Here is a 19,656-nt window from a genome sequence, read left to right on the forward strand (position 1 = left end):
TGTCAATTTATAGGGTTTTTTAGATTTTTCTATAAATAGTAAGTTATGTTTCATATTTTTAGTGGTTGTCTATTAGACAGAAAAAATCACGTGAATAAAAAGCTAACACTCTAGGCATATAAATCTCTCTTTCCTAAATAGAGATTTAGAATATTTTTCAATGGTGGTTCATGTGAATTACCATTGGATACTGGATAATTAGACAACTTGTGGTTTGCGATAATCTAACCTTTAAAAAATTATTCAAAGTCAAAGAAGATTTTCAAGTAATAAATCCCTAAATAACTCTAGATCTGTCTAACTAAATTTTAAAAACTCTCGAATAATTTTGTTTTATTATTTTTATCGTATGATATTCAAAAACCCAACAAGATTTGGTGTTGGAGCTAAGAAATGATTAGCTATTTAGCTACACCAATGGTTGCTGTTTCTGTGTTGCAGTACCTACTGCACGCTGTGCCTGTGATAATTGTAGGACACCCTGGTCAGCTTGCCCTCTCTGTTGTTGCCATCGCCACCTCCATCACCAAAGTTATTTGTATCATGAAAACAATATTAGTCGACCGAAGTATCGAATACCCATCCAATTCATGCCGTTAAGGGGATCGAGAAAGAATGAGACTTGAATTTCCTATAGACATTCAAATTCTTACAGGAGTCCTTGAGAAAAAGATGTTCTCATCATTAAACTATATGACAGGAACACAAGTAGGGAAATATTAGGATTTCATGGCAGGAAAAGATCATGAGATTAAGGATCCATTCTCTCGCACAAGCTTAAGTTTTGTTGTAACTAAGCGAGCCACTGCTTGATTATTAAACACAGTACCATAATCCTTACTGTTAATTCCCTTTCGTCATTGAAGACGTTGCTTAACCATCCATTCTGATGCAGAGTGAGAATAAGTGCAGCTCTTTGCAGATGTTCTTGAGTCCGTGCCTTGAATACACAGAGCTCTCTTACCGATAGTGGGATTTTCAGGCTTTATGTGCAAGATCTTCTGTTGATTCCAAATTCTAGAACAATTCAATTATTCAACTTCATCTGTTCTTGGGCGTTGCATCTTTCCGAATAGATAAAGTTTATTTACAAGGGTTTATCCTTCACCGAACAAATATATTAACCAAATAAAACTTATATTAAACCCAGCCTGCACAAAGGCGCGGGCCTTATTACTAGTATAATAATAAAATATATACAATTCTAACCAATGATTAAGACACATAGCTTATTTATTTGTCAATTTTAACCAATGATTTTTTGCCATGTAGTAGAAAATGAACATATTAAATGAGTCCCTCTAGTCACATATACAAATAAAAATAAATAAATTAAAACACCAATACCATGTTACAAGAAGAGAAAACAAGAGAAACTTTTAATGAAAAACTTTAAGTTATCTTTACTTAAACTAATTTAAATTATAAACTTTGATTTAAAATGTATATTGAATATCTTATATATGATAAGATGTGAGAGTAGAAAAAATAATTAATAAAACTATTTCTTAAATCAGATTAATTCACTTCAATGTCCTTTGAGTTTTTCAAAAGTTTATGATAATATAGAAGTTGAATTATGGATTATTTTGGCCTTTACTATTTTTCAATTCAATCTATATAAAACGGATAAAATAGTATTTTTTTAAAATAAAAAATAACTAAGAATTTAATTTTGATACGCATCAAGAAAATAATTATATTATGTTTTTTTTAAAATTGCATTACTTTTTTATTTCAGTTTTAGGATAGGATTTTTGAAAAATTCAATATAAAAAAACAACCTAAATAATGATACCAAATAAAAAAAAAGTTCACAAACACAAAATAGTATACATATCCCCATGTCAAAAAAAAATATAAAAAGATGGATACTAACAATCAAGTGTTTTAAACTATCTAGTAGGTGACTTAATGATAAGAGTTTGGGACTAAGAGGTTTGCTCCCCTATGATTTTAAGTTTAAGCCTTGTGGTTGTTAATATGATGGTCACTGGAGGTTTACATGGTCATTAACTTCGAGATCTATTGGATTAGTCGAGATACACGCAAGCTAACTCAAATACCCACATTAAAAAAATATACATAAAATTAATTTTTACGTTATTATAAAATGAAATATTGAGTTACCTTCCACACCATTATCACAAATAACTATATAAATAACTCACTCCAAATTATAAAAGTAGTAGCAGAGTGAAAGGCTATAGCAATTAATGCAAATTAAAAGAGATACATAAAGATTAAAAAAAAATATAAATCCATTCGATGTGATTTCTAATGATGTGATTTCTAATATATATTATATATTGATATTAAATATTTTTTAAAATATTTTTAAATAAAAATTACTATAAAAAACAACTATTATCCTCCTTTTAAACACCGAAACAAAAATCTAAAACAAGTAGTTTATTTATTTATTTACTTGTAACTTTCTGCCCTCCCTCTCGTAACAAGAAAACCGAACTTTATTACTTCTAGTCTTTCTAAAGCAAGTCGTTCTGTTCATACACAACAGAAAAAACTCGATCTTTACCAAACCGAAGCTTCGTTCTTGTTTAACGAAATGGCCATGACAGTTGAAGGTACGGCTTAACAATTTTTTTGCTGCTTCGATCTCTTTAATCGCCCTATTATTTGTTACTTCTTCGAATGCTAAATCAATTTTACTGTTGTTTTCACCGTACCTTTAAAATTAAACTTTTCTTGAAAGAAATTGCATGTCGAATTATCAATTTTGTTTTTTTAGTTTGGTTTGGTTTCTAAGGTTTGGACTCGATAAGTGTGGAATTTGAGGGTTTTTTTAGAAAAAGATTTTGTGGGGTTCTTTCAAAATTTGATCTTTAATGATGGATTGATTAATTGATCGAGCCCATTACATAAAGGTGCTTAGATTGATATGTTGCGATAATTTTAACAATTTGCAGCATGATTAATGTTTATAGGGCAACAGTTAGTGTTGTTAGCTGTGCAGTCTAGGCTATTTTGCGGATTTGGAGATTAACTTTCTAATAAGGTTTAGTGTTTGTTCATAAATCGCAGTTTTGCTACATGTTTTAATGCGTGGAATTGTGTTTATCAGCTGTTGTTAGATCATTTTAAAATAATTTTGGGAGCTCACTATTTTATTTTATTTCCTTTTTTTCTGGTTTCGTGCGTTGCTGATTTGGGTTCAATGGAATGGTTCCTGTTGTCTGCAGTGTAAGTTTCGAAGTTCATTCTGTAATCTTAGCTTGTCTTGGGTACATGGTGAGATTGCTTATAATTTGATTTTGTTGAATTTCAGGCTTGCTGGTCTTGCTTTTATGTTTTCGGCTAGCATTCTGCTACAGATATTGGTATGCATCCAGTAACACTGGTTGTGTTGTGGCACTTTTCTCTAACTGCTGTTTATACGTATTTTATTTCATGAATTATATATATCTAGCATGCAATGTGATTTATAAATGCTTTCTGCTGGTTTTTTCATTTCTTACTCTCAATACTTATAATAGAAGAGATATTTAGGTGCAGAAACTAATCTTTTGCTATTTCTACTCCTTGTGCCTCCTTTTGGCTCTTTTTTTTTTTTTATGGCCAATTTTTTTTTAGGATAATAAGACAAGGAAGAGATCACATACTTGTCTGCAAAATGTAGTCATTATCTTTAATGAGTTAGAACATCCTAGGCTATGTTTTTTTCTGTGCAGAATAGAGGTATTAAATCCTATTTTAGATTAATCTGAATATAGGATGATGATTGATTCTATTCTGACATTTAGAATGACTAGAAATCAATTGATGAAACAAGGCAACTATCACCCGTTTTCTTAGTCAATTCAATATAGGATGATGATTGATTCTATTATGACATTTAGAATGACTAGAAATCAATTGATGACACAAGGCAACTATCACCCGTTTTCTTAGTCAATTCAATATAGGATGATGATTGATTCTATTCTGACATATAGAATGACTAGAAATCAATTTGATGAAACAAGGCAACTATCACCTGTTTTCTTAGTCAATTTCCAACCTTAACCATATAGAGTTTACATGTTAACCACGTTAAGAGAATAGAGAATCCAAGATTTGCCTGCCTCGTTTAGCTGTGACTGCATAGATCTCATGACAATCATAGCTCTATTACCAGTTGAGGAGAAATTGAAGTTTCTTATTGAAAAGCCACAGCAGGGGCCAACAAAACTGTATCTAATTATCTAGTCTCTAGCAAATATGAAAAGAGGACTGGACAGAGGATTGTTATATTTTGATATGGAATTGTGAGTGATCAAGAAGAAGTTAACTATTATGAAGCTATTATGAATCAAGCCGGGATTGTTCACGAAGTAATATTGGGCAAGGTGGCTTTTGGAGTATGTGGAAATGTCAAACTTTTCAATAAGAAAATGAAATTTCTTATTGGAAAGCCACTGTTGGGGCCAGCAAAACTTTATCTAATAATCAAATCTCTAGAAAACATGAAAAGAGGACTGGACAGAGGATTGCTGTATTTTGATGTGGAATTCTGAGTGATCAAGAATAAGTTAACTATTATGAAGCAATTAAGAAGCAAGCCAGGATTGTTCACAAAGTCATATTGGGCAAGGAGGCTTTTGGAGTATGTGGAAATGTCAAACTTTTTAAGGTGGAGAAAATTGTCATTTTGACATTAGGCAAAATATAATCTCAGTTTTACCTTTGTGAACAAGCTGAGTTTCACACCTGTTACTGGCTTATGTAGCTTGTATATTCTTAGGTGCTTTGATACAATTTAAGTAGAAGAGCAACATAGTGGAGCTTGGTCTAATATTTGCCTAGCCTATTTGAGAGTGTGGTTGCGGTTGCTTTTCAAAGTGTTTTTCACTCATAAATGTATCAAAATAATATTTTTTTTATTTTTTAAAAATTATTTTTGATATCAGTGCATCAAAATGATCTAAAAACACCAAAAAAAATATTAATTTGAAGCAAAGAAATAAATTCAATTTTTTTCAAAAACGCTTTTGAAACGCAAAAACAAATGGTGATTTGGATTTGAGACATAAAAATAAATTGTCAGATATCATTGTATTCTCTAATAAGGCTCACAATTCAGGTCTTTTTGTTTTTAGAATATCTAAAGAAAAGTGTGATCCTCGCCATGTAATTCTCATCAAATTAAACTCTCCAAACTGACCTTTGAAACCCTACTTGATTTGCTGCTAGAATAAAGGCTGTATTTTTGGAGAAAACTTCTTACTTTAATTTTAGGGCTGTGGAGGGAGAGCTGTCACATCTCTATGTTTGTTTAGATTGATGGATTATAAGATGGAACTTATGCTTTGGCATAGTGAATGATGTTTTGGAGATATTCTTTCAGTTAGAGGTTTTTTAGAATTACTTTCTTGAACATTAGGTTCATGATTTTGTATATGGGTTGCACCCTCATGATGCTCCTCACTGAAGTTTTTGCGTATTAAGGAGAATTAAGGTATCATGCAAACCTTAAATGAAATGTTTTTTTTTTTAAAAAAAGAAAGAGAGCACAGTTTGATTTCTTAATATCCTATAGAGAATATGATTTTAGATAGGGCAGAATGGACGGAGAAGACTTGTGTAGTTGTCCTTAACCAATTTTTTGATATGGCAATTACAACAGGACTTATTTGTTATAAAACTACCTATCAGGGAACTGTTTCATGGTGTATCATTGTATCGGATGGCATCTTGTGGTGACTTTTGGCATTCCATTAACAATAATGCTGGTAATGAGCACCAGGCTGGAGATGGAATGCCAAATGGAAGCCTGAAAACTCTTTCTGTAAAATGGATCACATGTATTATGCTTTTCTATTTATTGATTTTTTTTGTCAATTTTTTTGGGATGGCAGGCTTGTGCAATATACAATAATTGGTGGCCCATGCTATCAGGTTTGTTATATCTGTCCTGTAAAGTAAATCAATGATGCATTGAGAAGTTGATAATGTACTTTACTGTTCCTGCAGCTCTCATGTATGTGCTGGTGCCTATGCCTTGCTTATTCTTTGGGGGTGGATCCACTCAGTTTCTGACCAGCAGGGATGGTGGGGGGTGAGTACTAAACAAAACCCTGTATTACATTCTTTAGTTACTTATTTTAGAACTCCTAATATTGCTGGTTGGTGTTCATATCTTTTATGTGGTTTCTTTCTTTCTTTCTTTCTTTTAGGCCTCATGAAATATTTGTTTTGCAAATGTTCCCATTATAATCAGGACCAAATTATTGATGAGTATATTTCATGCATCATGATAACATTCATTGCATGTGGTTGGTTAACAATTCTGGTCAAAAAACTTATTGACTTCCACCCCCGCAAGTCGCTTTTACAGGAATTTGGTAGAAGTTTAGTAGGAATCTTGCTTTGAAGGAAGACAAAGAAGAGAGAAAAGAGGGATGCCCCTTTTTACAATTGATCATCTTTCTTACCTACCAAACAAATCAAACTTTTTTATTTGATAGATCGAACACTTTCATGACTTGCTGGCACTTCTATCATTTGCATATATCTAGCTTTGCATGCAATGCATGGTCACTCCATTAAATATTCTAGAATGTCTTGGTTAGCTAGTCACATCAACATTTTTCCTTGCTCTTGTTATGGCTCCACCTCTCACAGCATTTTGTTCATTTGCTGTAAAATCTCGTGTTGCAGTTGGATAGATGCTGCTAAATTCCTGACGGGGGCGTCAGCTGTTGGGAGTATAGCCATTCCCATTATCCTTAGGCACGCTCATATGATTGAAACCGGGGCTATGTGGATTGAGTTCACATCATTTGTCATATTTGTCTGCACTGTCATGTGTTTTCACCGTGCTAGCCTAGAAGACGAGTGGTGATTGATGCCACGCTTGCTAAATTCTGATGCGACTTGCATGCTCTTGTTCGGTGGACAAATTGCCATATGATCCATATGCATGTGCATGGGAAGAGAAACATATAATTTCCCATTTGTAAATCCTTTGTATTTATATCTTCCAAATTATATTATGAGTTATCCGTGTTTGGTTGACTTACTTTGTATCTCCACATTAGGTTCTGTTTTAAACGGGATATGCTCTTATCGTTCTTATTTCTGAATTCAGTTCCAGTATTTTTATATCCCCAAACAACTGTAGCACAACAGGAAGACCGTCCAAAAACACAAATTCTAGAACTATAGAATAAGTGCTGCCTACTCTCTTTTTTCACCCTTGCAAGCTATGTTTCTAGGGTTGCCCAGTATCGCAAGGCATGTTCTCCGGTTCGAATTCGGAACACTGTTGCTCATACTGTGCACCTCACCATTCTATTATAGCAAGCCTATTATAGCAAGCGGTCGTTCTTCGATAAAAATTCATGATAAATCTCCCATGTGTTACCTTTGGAAAAACAAGCCAAACATGTAGTCTTTTCTTTTTAGTCTCTTCAACACGGAAATGATGGCTCTTGATTGAAAATTGCAGCCCTCTCTCCTTCACTGTGACCTTGGGACAGCTTAGACTTTTTATTTTTTAATTATTACTTCCTAGACTTTCTTTTACCAGTGCAATGATGAATTTAGCTCTTTTTTTTTATTTTTTTATTATTAAGACTTTCTTTTACCAGTGCAATGATGAATTTAGCTCTTTTTGCTGCGAACACTGTCATCAGAAATGTGATGGTGTCTTTTGAACTAGGTAGCTAAAATGAGTTTTTGTCTCTATTTTATTTAGAGATGATTTTTAGTTAATTTTCTGTCATGGACGGAGGGGACACCAATACAATCAAATTATTATTTTTTTCATAAATATCCCTTTAAATATTTTAAATTTTCAATCTTTATTATTATATTTATATCTGATCCATCGTTTTAAATTAACTTAAATTTCACCACTACATGTGAAAACTATAAAATATATAAAAAATGTGTTAGATTTTAACCAAAACTAATGAAGAGGTGAGAACTGAATGATAATAAAAAAAAGAAGTGCATTTCTGATATTGTCTTGTGATTTCAATTATGTTAGATTTTAACCAACACACACGTCTCATATGATTGATTTAATTATTTATTTTACTATAAATAGATTTGGAGAATTGATCATTTAATGATTGAATAAATCGTGATTTAATTATTTTATTTTCTTAACAATGAATTATGTTTTTTTTTATGGTTACAAATTCTTTTTTTACGTGATTTTGATTAATGGAGAAATTAGGATTTTAAGTTAGTTAAAAAAAATAATCAATGTTCATTGTAAACTGAAGTAAAAATATCTTTCTAAACTAAATCAGAACCATTCCCCGTTCTATCTCATCCTCTCTATAAAGCAAGAGCTAGGTAAAAAGGCACCTGAATTCGTAGCCTGGCAGGGGAAGGGCATTGTTTCCTTCCTCTTTACTTGGGTTTGATTTTCTCTGTGCAAGTTTATCATCCCTGCGGTGCCTTACCTGTTTACTGAATTTATAGGGTGTTCAATGGACTTATGGATTAGTCATGGTGTGCGTAAACTGGTCCGGACATCCCGGGTTATCAAAAAAAAAAAACTAAATAAAAAGATCTAATTAAATTTTCCAAGGTTGAAAAAAAAATTGTCAATGAGAGCCAAGACTAATTAAAACGGAGATTAAGATAAAGTTGATTGGATGAGTGGAAAACGGGGTTCTCGTTTGATTAGAAAAACATAGATTTCAATTTTATTAGTCGGTGGATTAATAAGTGTTTGGTCATTAAACGACAACGATGACTTAGCGACTTCAAGGCAAATTTTCCACACAAATCTAAAGTTCCAGTTTCTCCCTCCGATATACGACAAAAAAAGAAAAGAAGATAGAATGTTTACACCAAAGTATTATCCTCATCGTTTGTTAAAAAACAAGAATAATATGCAAATAATCCAAAATAAAATTATAAACTGATCATACACGTAGGGGATTTGAGAGTATGGTTCTAGTTGTTTTTCAAAATATTTTTCGTGCTGAAATGCATCAAAATGATATTTTTTTATTTTAAAAAAATTATTTTTAAGATCAGCTCATCAAAACAATTTAAAACATATAAAAAAATAATTTCTAATAAAAACAAATTAATTTTTTAAAATATAAATACAACCGTGTTTCAACGTTGTCTTAATAGTAACATTACGTTCTTTACTTTCACTTGTATGGAGGGACACCGTCATATTTACATCACATATGGCGGCGAATTAGTTTACGGTGTTTGCTCTCTTTCCTTTCAACGTCTGCTATTTCATGGGGGAATGCTTTGAAAAGTAAAGCTCAAATCATATATCAAAAAACTTTCTGACGAAGTGCGTTATGTTGGAGTGCCACTGATCATTAATTCATTTGCAAGCTTGCCAGGATGAAAAATTCTTATTAAAATCCCTTGATTTTTAGTAATTTTTTTTGTTTTTTTAGTAATTTCTCATAACACTACTGTAAAAGATTTATCTTTGGTAAATTTTAAAACTTTTATATGCTTGAGTAAGTAATTTTTTAGAGGAAGAATATTTAAAGAAAGATAATATATATATATATATATATAATAGAAAATAAAAATTGTAAACCTATAGCTTAAAAGAATTCATGGGATATATATATAACCTGTAAAGTTTTATTTTTTTGTGGAGAGAGAAGGGCTGATGAATCATTTATCTTGATATCATTTAACATCATTTAATGAGAAATAAATATACTTTACATATATATTAATGAGGTATAAATTAATATCTCCTACACTAACTTTAATGAGATGAAAACATTGTAGGTTATTAAGAGATTTTTTATCGACTTATAAGTATAGAAAAAAATATAATCTAATTAAAATATATAGTTCAACTCATAGAAGCCGAGCTTTTTTCCTGGCTCAGACATTTTTTAGTCTTAGTTTTTTAAAATTGAGTTTATAACTTATTTAATAACAAGCAATATTCATTCATGGACATAAAAACTTACACTGTATGTCGTAACGAATTAATCATTATGGAGTGAAATAGCTAAATCCTCGTTACACATGCTAAACAAAGCTATTTATACATCCACGCATATACAGAGAGAGCACTAAACAATACTATGATTTGAAAGAAAAATACAACGATAAGAACACTTCCCTAGTTCTGAAGTTGTTCCATTAGTGTGTGTGTGTGTGGAAATGTAATTAATATTATAGATAATAATTACATATATATGAAAATGAAACGTCCGTGAAGTTGTTTTTGATGTCCATATATATATAATTAGACTACTTCCTTTTCTTTAGCTATGCAGATTGGACTTTTTCAATATTGTCCCTGTCACTGTAGCACCATTCTAATTGCTCCCAGTCCCAAATAGGTTCATTATCAGTATCGATGCTTGCCGTGTAACTACTTTCTCCAGTTTGGAAGGTCTGGCCATGGTCTCCTAAGGATAAAATAGCATGCGAGCATGGTACTGTCTCCGCCGTTGAAGGGTTTTGATGAGATGATGATGATGTGACCTCGTTGCCGGGGGTTGCTTGAGCTCTCATCTCAGTACCCATCTCCACTCCTGATGGCCGTCTATCAAATGCTCGCACGAATTTGGACTTCTTGTAAACCCGACACAAACTGAATTCTTGCCTTAGCTGCAAAATATATTCAAGACATTAGATAAATTAAGAAGGAAGAATTCTATGGTAATAAAAACACGATCTTAATATATGCAGTGTACCTGGTGAGAAATTAAGGGGACATAAATTTATGGCAGATCATAGCACACAACATTACAAATTAACTATACTAGGTTTGCCCCTCAAAATTTATTTATTTTTTTTAACTTTTCCGTGCCCATAAAGATAAGTTAATAATAGAGGTTAACATGATTATATTCTTTTAGATGAAGTTTATCGATGACGAACCGATGACCGGCCGGTGAGGATTCAGTATTAGTTTTATATGACATTAACCGCCCCTTAACATATATATTGAAAAGACCTAAATTGATCGTAATATACAGTATGTAGTATATAGTTTGCACCCTTGGATGTCCACCATTTGAATATGATGCTTCTGCTTCTTCTTCCATAGCCTTAAATTCGTTCATTTTCCACTCGGTTTTTCGTCCTCTTGGAGCCCTTCCCTCGTAGAACACCATGGTTCTTTTCTCGCCAATGCTACGATTACTATTGGAAGAGTAAACAGGAGAAGGAGAGCCAGTAGCTTTCCAATAGCCACTACTTGTGAGTCGCTTCGGCCTCCCTCCACGGGCTTCGCTTTCTTGCCTTCGAATGAAGAAAAACCATTCTTCAGGATCTCCATGGCACAAATCTCCTGAAAATTCTGAATAATCAAAGTAATTGAATGAGAAAGAGAAACACACACACACACACACACACGCACGCATATATATATATATATCCTTCATCAATCACAACTATTCTATCAAATTAACGACGTGGGAATTAAACATAAAGAGAAAGATAGAAATGGATGAGGAAAGATGAAAAATACTAATAATGTGAGTAAAAAAGGGCATTAAATAATTAATTCGACGAAGAGAAGATTTTTACGAGGAAGCTCCCATGGATTGAACTCGTATATATCAAGAACCGGTATAAGGCGGTCCATAACCCGTAGGAGGTCCTCTCTCCTTGCTTCAAGCTTGTTATGCAGATAAAATGAGACCAGTTCTTCTTCTGTTGGGTAAAATCGAAACCCTGGTGGAATCATATCCGTCTCAGTACTCTCTCTCTCTCTCTCTCTGTTGGGCCGGAATCACCAAAAATTAACCTTTCTTACTCCATATATAAGGAGAATTAAAGACGACAGAGAGAGACTGGGAGAGAGATTAAAGGCCTCAAGGGGTAAATGCACACGGGGTTGCTTGGAATCTTCCACGCAATTGTGTTCCATGGAACTTTCATTCCCTGTTGCCCCCCGGACCCATATGTTTTTTCAAGAGATTCATGGGAAATGGACCTAATATGTTTGAGAAATTGTTAGGTATAAAAATAAAACCCTTTGTGTAACAGGAGAAATTATTATGTTGTGCTGACAAGAACATAAAAATAAAACCCATTTTGTAACAACAATTCATGAATTCAAATTAATAATTATTTGGATAAATAAATAAACAATGAATTTTACCCGGATAAAACCCATTTTGTAAAGTTGAGAGTGACTTAACTCTTTTATAAGAAAATTCAAATTTATATAACAAATTTAATACACGTGCATAGCCTCTCAAATTTTCAACCATCTATAAATATAAAAATAAATATTAAATTGAATACATAAATTCAAGAGAATGTTTTCGGATTTGAATTTTATATTAGATTTATCATTATAATAGCATTTAATTTTTTTCTTAAGATAAAATAAATAAAAACAATGAGGATATGTTCTCATGTACTTCACATTTTGAAAGTACATGAATTCACTTTAAAATTATCTCAGATATATATTTATTTTATATTATTATCTCAATCTTTTTAATTAAAAATGTTTTTGTTTTTATTTTTTGTTCTTGTAAGTCATATTTTCTCTACACATATTTTCTCACACTTTATTTTTTTAATACACAAACTAATTTAAGTATAGAAAAACCAACTTAAGTATAGGAGAATCTCTCGTTTCATGAAACACTAAATTTTTCAAGAATAATAAAGCTCATAACCAAGCTCAAACATAAAGTACACAATTAAGCTCGCACATTTTAATTTTACCCTTCTAGGTTTATATTAATTTTACCCTTCTAGGTTTATATTATAATAACAATTTATATTATTTACAAATCTGAATTCTGTCACTATAATAACAATTTATATTATTTAGTTTTCTTTTTAAATGAGATCAAGCGATACTACAATTTATATTAATTCGTGGTATGAATGACTCAGGAAAATGACCCCTAATTGCGTTGCTCAGAGCTTTAATGAATCTCTCATTTCCACGAAAGAAAAGGCTAAAAACTTTGAATTCGCTGCTTAATCAACGAGTGATAATATCAAGACTATTATTATTATTAGTATTATTATTATTATTATTACAGCTGGGACTCGTTGAATGAAATTAATATCCACGAACGAACTGAAACATCAAAAAGCAAGTTCTTAAAATGATATTGTCCTTCAAGGTCGAAAAAATCCCATGTGGTCCTAAGTGGTTATTGGGTATGATTACGAAAGTCAAGCTAAGTAATTTATATAGATTATTACACAGTGTGATGGGGAGTGGCTGTAAGACATTTATATTGAAATGTAACAATATATGGTTTGCCTTGAATTCATGTCGTGTCCTAGCGGTCTTCGCAGGAAATTCCTGGCCTTTACATCTAGGTTTGATTTTTTATGTGCATACATGTTATCCGTGGTGTTTTATTTTTGTTTATTGAGCTTGTAGGATGTTCAGTGGATCCGAGAATTAGTCGTGGTGCGCGTAAGCTGACCCGGATATCCCGAGTTATATATAAAAAAAAACAATATATGGTTTGCGAAGGTATTACACTAACTCTTTATTATTTTTCCTCAATTGATTTAATGGATTTTAATTTATTTTGTTTTGGTACACCGATTTGTACCTCCGTTCGAAAATTATAAATTTTTATTTTGGATGACCTGAGACCAACTAGCTTTAAATTTTAGGTTTTTTTACGAAGCTTTCCTGTGTCACAATATTGTATTTAATAAATAAAAATATTTCTAATATATAATTAAATTATTTTATTTTGTTAAAAAAAAAACCCTTTTGAAAGGATTGTTTTCTTTGTCATTTCATGATTTCTTTATATTTTGCAACCATATAATATAGTTGAATTAATTAGTTTTCGATCAAGCACTGAAATTACGTTCATCTCCTCTCCGTTTCTATCAAAGACAAGCCATTTGCACCAAGGATAAAACTATTTTATGATTTAATAATAATAAATTATTAATGAAGATAAAATATTATTGTTAAAATAATACTTTTATTTTAAGCTAAATAATTATTCTTTTTAACCAAATAAATACATTAATTTAATTTAAAAAAAAATTATTAAATATAATATTATTTTGAAAGGAAATTTGGTTGGTAACAAAGCTCTGAATTTTAATTTAATTAGTTAAAATCAACTGAAATATCATGAAAAGAAAAGCATAAAATAAATGATTTTTTAGTTAAAATTCTTTGACTGACACAACTAAAAAAGTTGGTCTATCAAAAAAAAAAATTGCATGAACTAAAATTAAAAAAACTTTATTTTAATATGTTTTGAAACTCGATATACTTAAAATAATTTTAAAAATAACTTATAAACTGTTTAATAGATGCTAAACCAATCTAAGTTGGAAATGAAAAAAAAATCCAAAATAATAAGGAAATAAAGAAAGAAATACGGAAATAAATTTTTAAATAATTTATCATATTTTTTTATAATTTTCTTTTAGTGTTTTTAATTGTTTTAATGTGTTGAAATTTAAAATACAAATTAAATCTGAAAAAAATCTTTTAATATATTTTTAATTAAAAAATACTTTAACAAAAATATTATGCACTGATTACCATACACATACTAATATACAGTGTAAACCAATTAAGAACTTGTTTAAGTTTTCGATGCACATTGCAATCTCACTTAGGTTATTAACTAGATTATTAATGTCGTGCTCTTGCTGTTGATAGGAACAAAAAATTTTGGAACGTGAAAAAAATTAATACCTATATTGTGTAGGAGTGTTTTTAGCTTTATCATTAAACTCGATATATAATTGTTTAAATTTAAAAATTCTCAACTTGATTTTTTTTAATTTTTAAATTAAATAGTAACCTTATCAACTGAACAGATTCAAAGAAAAAAATAAAAAAAATATTAGATACCCTAGTCAACCCATCAAATCCGTGATGTAGATTATGAATTCTATTAGATTGAATTAATTTTTTTATTTTATTATGTAAAAAAATATAAAAATTGATTTATTATTAATTCAATTCAAAAATAAACGATAAAATTTAATAAAAACTTTCATGAGATAAAATTAAAAAAAAATAAAAGATAAAAAAGAAAGCCATGAAAAAGAAATGGCTTGTTAGGCTCGAGGGAGGCACTTGTCCCAATTTCTTTTTATCACCTGTCCTTTTTTTTTTCCCAAAAAAATACATTAATAACAAGTCGTTTATTACCTATAGCCAAAAAATATTGTTTCCAACACGAATCAAACCTGTGGCCTTAGATGAAACACATGCACTAACCAACTAAGTGACGACATAGGGTTGCATGCTTTGTCTTAATTAAGAAAATAAAAACAGAGGAGAGGAGTGGAGTGGAAGAGTATTTCTTGGAATGTTCCCAATATTTAGTTGGGTAAACACGACAGAAATCTTCATGCAAACAAACAAAGAGTAGCTATTTGGAATGATGTCAAAGTACGTAATAACTTGTCACAAAACTCGGGAAAAAAAAAAGAAAAAAAGAGAGGCTTCATCGGCTTTAGTCAAGCTGCTGCCATGCGGGAAGGTGTGGAACCAAGGGTTGAGATTGAAAACAGTATTTTACCACACGGGATACTGTTTTCTTCAACGATCGGGTCAAATCCTCAGACTATGTCCCTTCAGTTGACCGACTACGTGGAAGACACAATTCAAAGCTTTGTATTCGAGCTAAATCGATGAACACAAAATCCACGCGGACAAATCATGTCTACATGTCAGACAAAAAGCACTTCAGAAACGGAAAGCTACCGGAGAAATTTGTGGCAAGAAAAACAAAATAATTGAAGCTGATTTTAGACAGCAAAAATATATTCGGCTTGATTTATGTATGTATTTCTAATAGATATCCAAACACTCTTAAATTTATATTTATGTTTGACCATTCACTTTCTATACAAGCTAGCCTATATATTAGTACTAACCAATAAAAAATAGGTTTTTTTTTTTTTTATCTAGTTCTAATACCCAATTTGTTAACGTAACTTCATTATTAGTAATTTTGTCAAGGGAAGTTCGAAGCAGCTTGATATTTGGTTTTATATGGAGGTTCGAAGAGACGAGGACTTCCTGAGAGTCCTTGATTATGGAGGTCCCAAACTTGATCCATTCATGGCTACTAACACAAACAGAAGAATATCTCATCGATCGCGGAAAGAAGAGAGAAGAATCAAGTCAAGGGTAAGTACTGAAACAGCAGGCAGGCCACCCCACTTCAAGGGAGCTTTTTGTTGAAGTCAAGCAGCTTTCACGCGGTGTAAGAACAGACAGACCACGTGCAGAAGGCAACCTCGTGTTCCCACCGAGTGTGAACTAGGCTGGACGAAAAAACAACAGGAACTTGAAGTATCCAATACGTACACTTTGGAAAAATTAAATCAACTTCTTACATTTTGTGTGCTTTTTCATTATTGGACAACGAGTTAACCAAGATTGGTAAATAATTTTGAGACTTGAAATTAAATATTGTTTCTTGCCTTTTAATTTGTTTAGAAAGGAAGAATTAAATTCATGTTGGAATTTCAATTTTAAAAAAAAAAACTACGAGGAAAGATACATACCCGTACGTAGACTAAATGATTTCAAAACACGTCCAAATTTGATCTAGCCTGGCTAATTTGGTCAGTAGAAAACAAAAATGAATCAATATATTGACCCCCACCTCGATTGACAGCGTAATTGGAATCATTCTTAGCCAGTGGGTATAGAAGACCATATTAACACCATTAATAAATCAACATGCAAGATTCGGCAAATGATTCTTTCTTTGACTAGCCTAGACTAGTAATTTCTGGAGGCCTTCCAAAATTAATTAGTACCACAATAAACGTAGCAAAAAGTGTAGTGTAACAATCCCTTATATTAAATTGCATATGATTTCTTGAAATTTGGTTTCAGTTAGATTTGCTTTTAAATTAGGTTTAGAGTAGACTTCATCGATCTAGATGATGCTATTTTAGAGAACGGGTGCTTTTTAAATGAATTTCAATAGGAACTTGTGCTTTTTAGAGAGCAAACTTAGGTTCTAATTAATTAAGTGGCTGCGGGTGAGGTACACCCGCAGCCACAATTTTTCCTGTTTGGTAACATTTCCACCTCAATTTTTCAATGGTGAGTCCCATCATTAACTGTGGTGCAACCACAGGTTACAAGAAGCAGCTCTTGTCTGCTTCTTGTAATTGGAAAATGGACATGCTCCACTGTTCATCCATATTTTCTTCGAACAGTGGAGTCATGGCTCCACTGTTCATCCATTTTTTTCTATGAATAGTGAAACTGGTCCGATTCAAAGCTAAAAATATATTGAACTGAGTCCGATCCAACAAAATATTATTTATTTATTTTTAATTGTGTTTTATTAAAAAAAGTAGCGTTAAACATTATTCAATGACTACATAAATTAGCCAGAGATCGCTTGACGACGTCGCATTTACAGAATTTGATTGCAATCTCAATTTCATACGTGATGGAATTGTAGGTAGTTTAATGGAACAATAAAAAATATTTTAAATAAAGTATTATTTATTTCATGATGTAATAGCAATAGTTAAATCTACAATATTAAAATTAAAAATCATCAATATTAATATATATATTTTTAAATTATTTTATAACCTCAATTTCAAAAGCATTCTTAACCAAACACATTAAACTATTTTTTGTTCAACCTCAATTTCAACCACAGTTTTAACCAAACACTTATTTTTTCAAACCAACCTCAACTAAAAGTACTTTTTATAAAATAACTTTTTTCAAACCACAACCACAAAAGCTATCACAATACCAAACACGCTCTAAGCTACACTCTTCAAAGTTAAAATGATGTTATTTTAGTTTGCTAACCAAACAACATCATTTTATTTTAAAAATAAATATAAAACAGTATTGTTTTGAAATACCTCCAAGTTACTCGATCAACCCTTAAACATAGGCCTTAGATCATGTGTGTGTATCAAGAACAATGAATAATTATATTATATATTAAAAAACCAGGGTGAAAACACTATTTATATAACCAACGAACCACCTCAAGTTTTTTTTTTTTTTTCATTTGCATCTTTTATTTTTTTATTGGGTCTTCAAACTTTTTTTACCACCTCAAATCTTTTTTTTTTTTTTCATTTCCATCTTTTTCTTATTGGATCCTTTTGCTTCCCATTTAATAATTATAGTTTAATTTTACGAAGTTAACCCTTAGTAAATTATAAAATAATGTTTGGAATTATGAATACACAAGAAAATACAAGATGAAAAAAATATTTAAAAATAAAAGAAATGCAATATAGAAGAAAGATAAAATTCATTATAGATTGTAATAATACTGTAACGGTTGCTTTTCATGATGATTTTTGCTTGAAAATATATCAAAATAATATTTTGTTATTATTATTTTTAAAAAATAAATATTTTTTATATAATTACATCAAAACAATTCAGAAAATTAATAATTAATAAAAAAGAATTTAAAAAAAAGTCAAAACATCATTCGAAACACGTTTCCACTATTTTTGTCTCTATGTTCGGCTGCGCAGGCAGTCTTTTCTTTTCGCTCTCCAGCTATTTCCATAATGGCATTGTCGGCCGCGACACGGCGATCACGATCGCAGTAAAGTTCCAGTTAGTGGGTGATTGATTCTCTTATATTGACTTACTGCCAGTCAGTCCAACAATACCATTTTGTGACTATTTTTTTTTTCTCCTTCGAAAACAAAAATAAAGAAAGAAAAACGATGTAATTAATTATATTTTGAATTCCAAAATTCTGAGATATATAGAACGATTTTTTATTGGCTAAAAGTTAAATAAAATCTCTTAGAATTTGTTTTCGTAATACAAAAATATATCTAAGCTGACTGTTTAATTTTTTGAATAATTTTCAATTCTACATGCAAGGATCCACCTAGATAATTAAAGTTTGTATTTCTGTCTTGGCTACTGGAATTCAACCTTAATTATTATATGAGAAGTAATCTTTTCTGTAAATTCTCCAATTAATATTAACTAGCCTCCTACTCATTCGTTAGTTGTTGTGGGTTGATTTTCAAAATGTATTTTTATTGAACTTCGTGATAATAAAAATTTATATTTTAAATAATTCAAATGATGTTGTTAAATATTTATTTTGTTCACAATGCATATTTATAAAAATTTAAATTTTGAGAAAAAAATTATCTTGTCAGAATTCCTTTTAGCTATTAATGTTTTTTTTGTTATTTTAATGGAGTAGTAATTCTTTTATTAAAAACTATAAAAATTAAAATAAATGATTTTTTTTAATTGAGAAAGTTATTTCTTTAAACTTAATTGATACCAATTTTCTATATTAGAGGATGCAAATGCAGCCTATTCATAAGGTTAGGGGGTTTATTCCTTTGTTGATGATTCCTTTACTTGTCCTTTCTTTTGTATAGTTTCCACATATATGGTTGCTCTCATGATCAATTTCTCTTTTCATTTGTGGAAACAATAAGATCAAACAATAAAATTATCTAATTATGAGTATTATTTTATCCTCACATGCTACTAACTTGCACTTTGTTATTGATTGCCAAACATATTATAGCATAAGATAAACTTTTAAAAAAGCACTTGCTTCATCATCCAATTCCAGAGTTATACAACTTCATGTTTCCTTTCAAGAGACATAAAACAAGGAAATGATAAAATCATTGCTTATTTATAGAAGGCAAAGTCTTTCTTTGATGAATCAGTTGTTATAAGGAGATTGATCTCTTTGAAGGACTTTAATATTTATGTTTTTAGGG

General features: G+C 30.8%; 2 protein-coding genes across 2 annotated transcripts; one reads left to right on the forward strand and one right to left on the reverse strand.

Annotated features, from left to right (window-relative positions):
• Positions 1-3,270: 3,270 nt before the first annotated feature.
• LOC7466022 (vacuolar protein sorting-associated protein 55 homolog) lies at positions 3,271-7,117 on the forward strand. The gene is made up of 4 exons (XM_024602665.2): positions 3,271-3,341; positions 5,859-5,898; positions 5,974-6,058; positions 6,661-7,117. Exons 1-4 carry the CDS (start codon positions 3,309-3,311, stop codon positions 6,842-6,844), a joined length of 342 nt encoding a protein of 113 aa, XP_024458433.1. The 5' UTR covers positions 3,271-3,308; the 3' UTR covers positions 6,845-7,117.
• A 2,812-nt stretch (positions 7,118-9,929) lies between these two features.
• On the reverse strand, positions 9,930-11,719 carry LOC7492242 (NAC domain-containing protein 90). Its single transcript, XM_002309381.4, has 3 exons — positions 11,497-11,719; positions 10,965-11,266; positions 9,930-10,572 (listed from the first exon to the last, which is right to left on the reverse strand). The coding sequence occupies exons 1-3, from the start codon at positions 11,654-11,656 to the stop codon at positions 10,228-10,230; spliced, it is 807 nt and encodes a 268-aa protein (XP_002309417.1). The 5' UTR covers positions 11,657-11,719; the 3' UTR covers positions 9,930-10,227.
• Positions 11,720-19,656: the final 7,937 nt, after the last annotated feature.

Source organism: Populus trichocarpa, chromosome 6, assembly GCF_000002775.5.
Source record: "Populus trichocarpa isolate Nisqually-1 chromosome 6, P.trichocarpa_v4.1, whole genome shotgun sequence".
Classification (NCBI taxonomy): Eukaryota; Viridiplantae; Streptophyta; class Magnoliopsida; order Malpighiales; family Salicaceae; genus Populus; species Populus trichocarpa.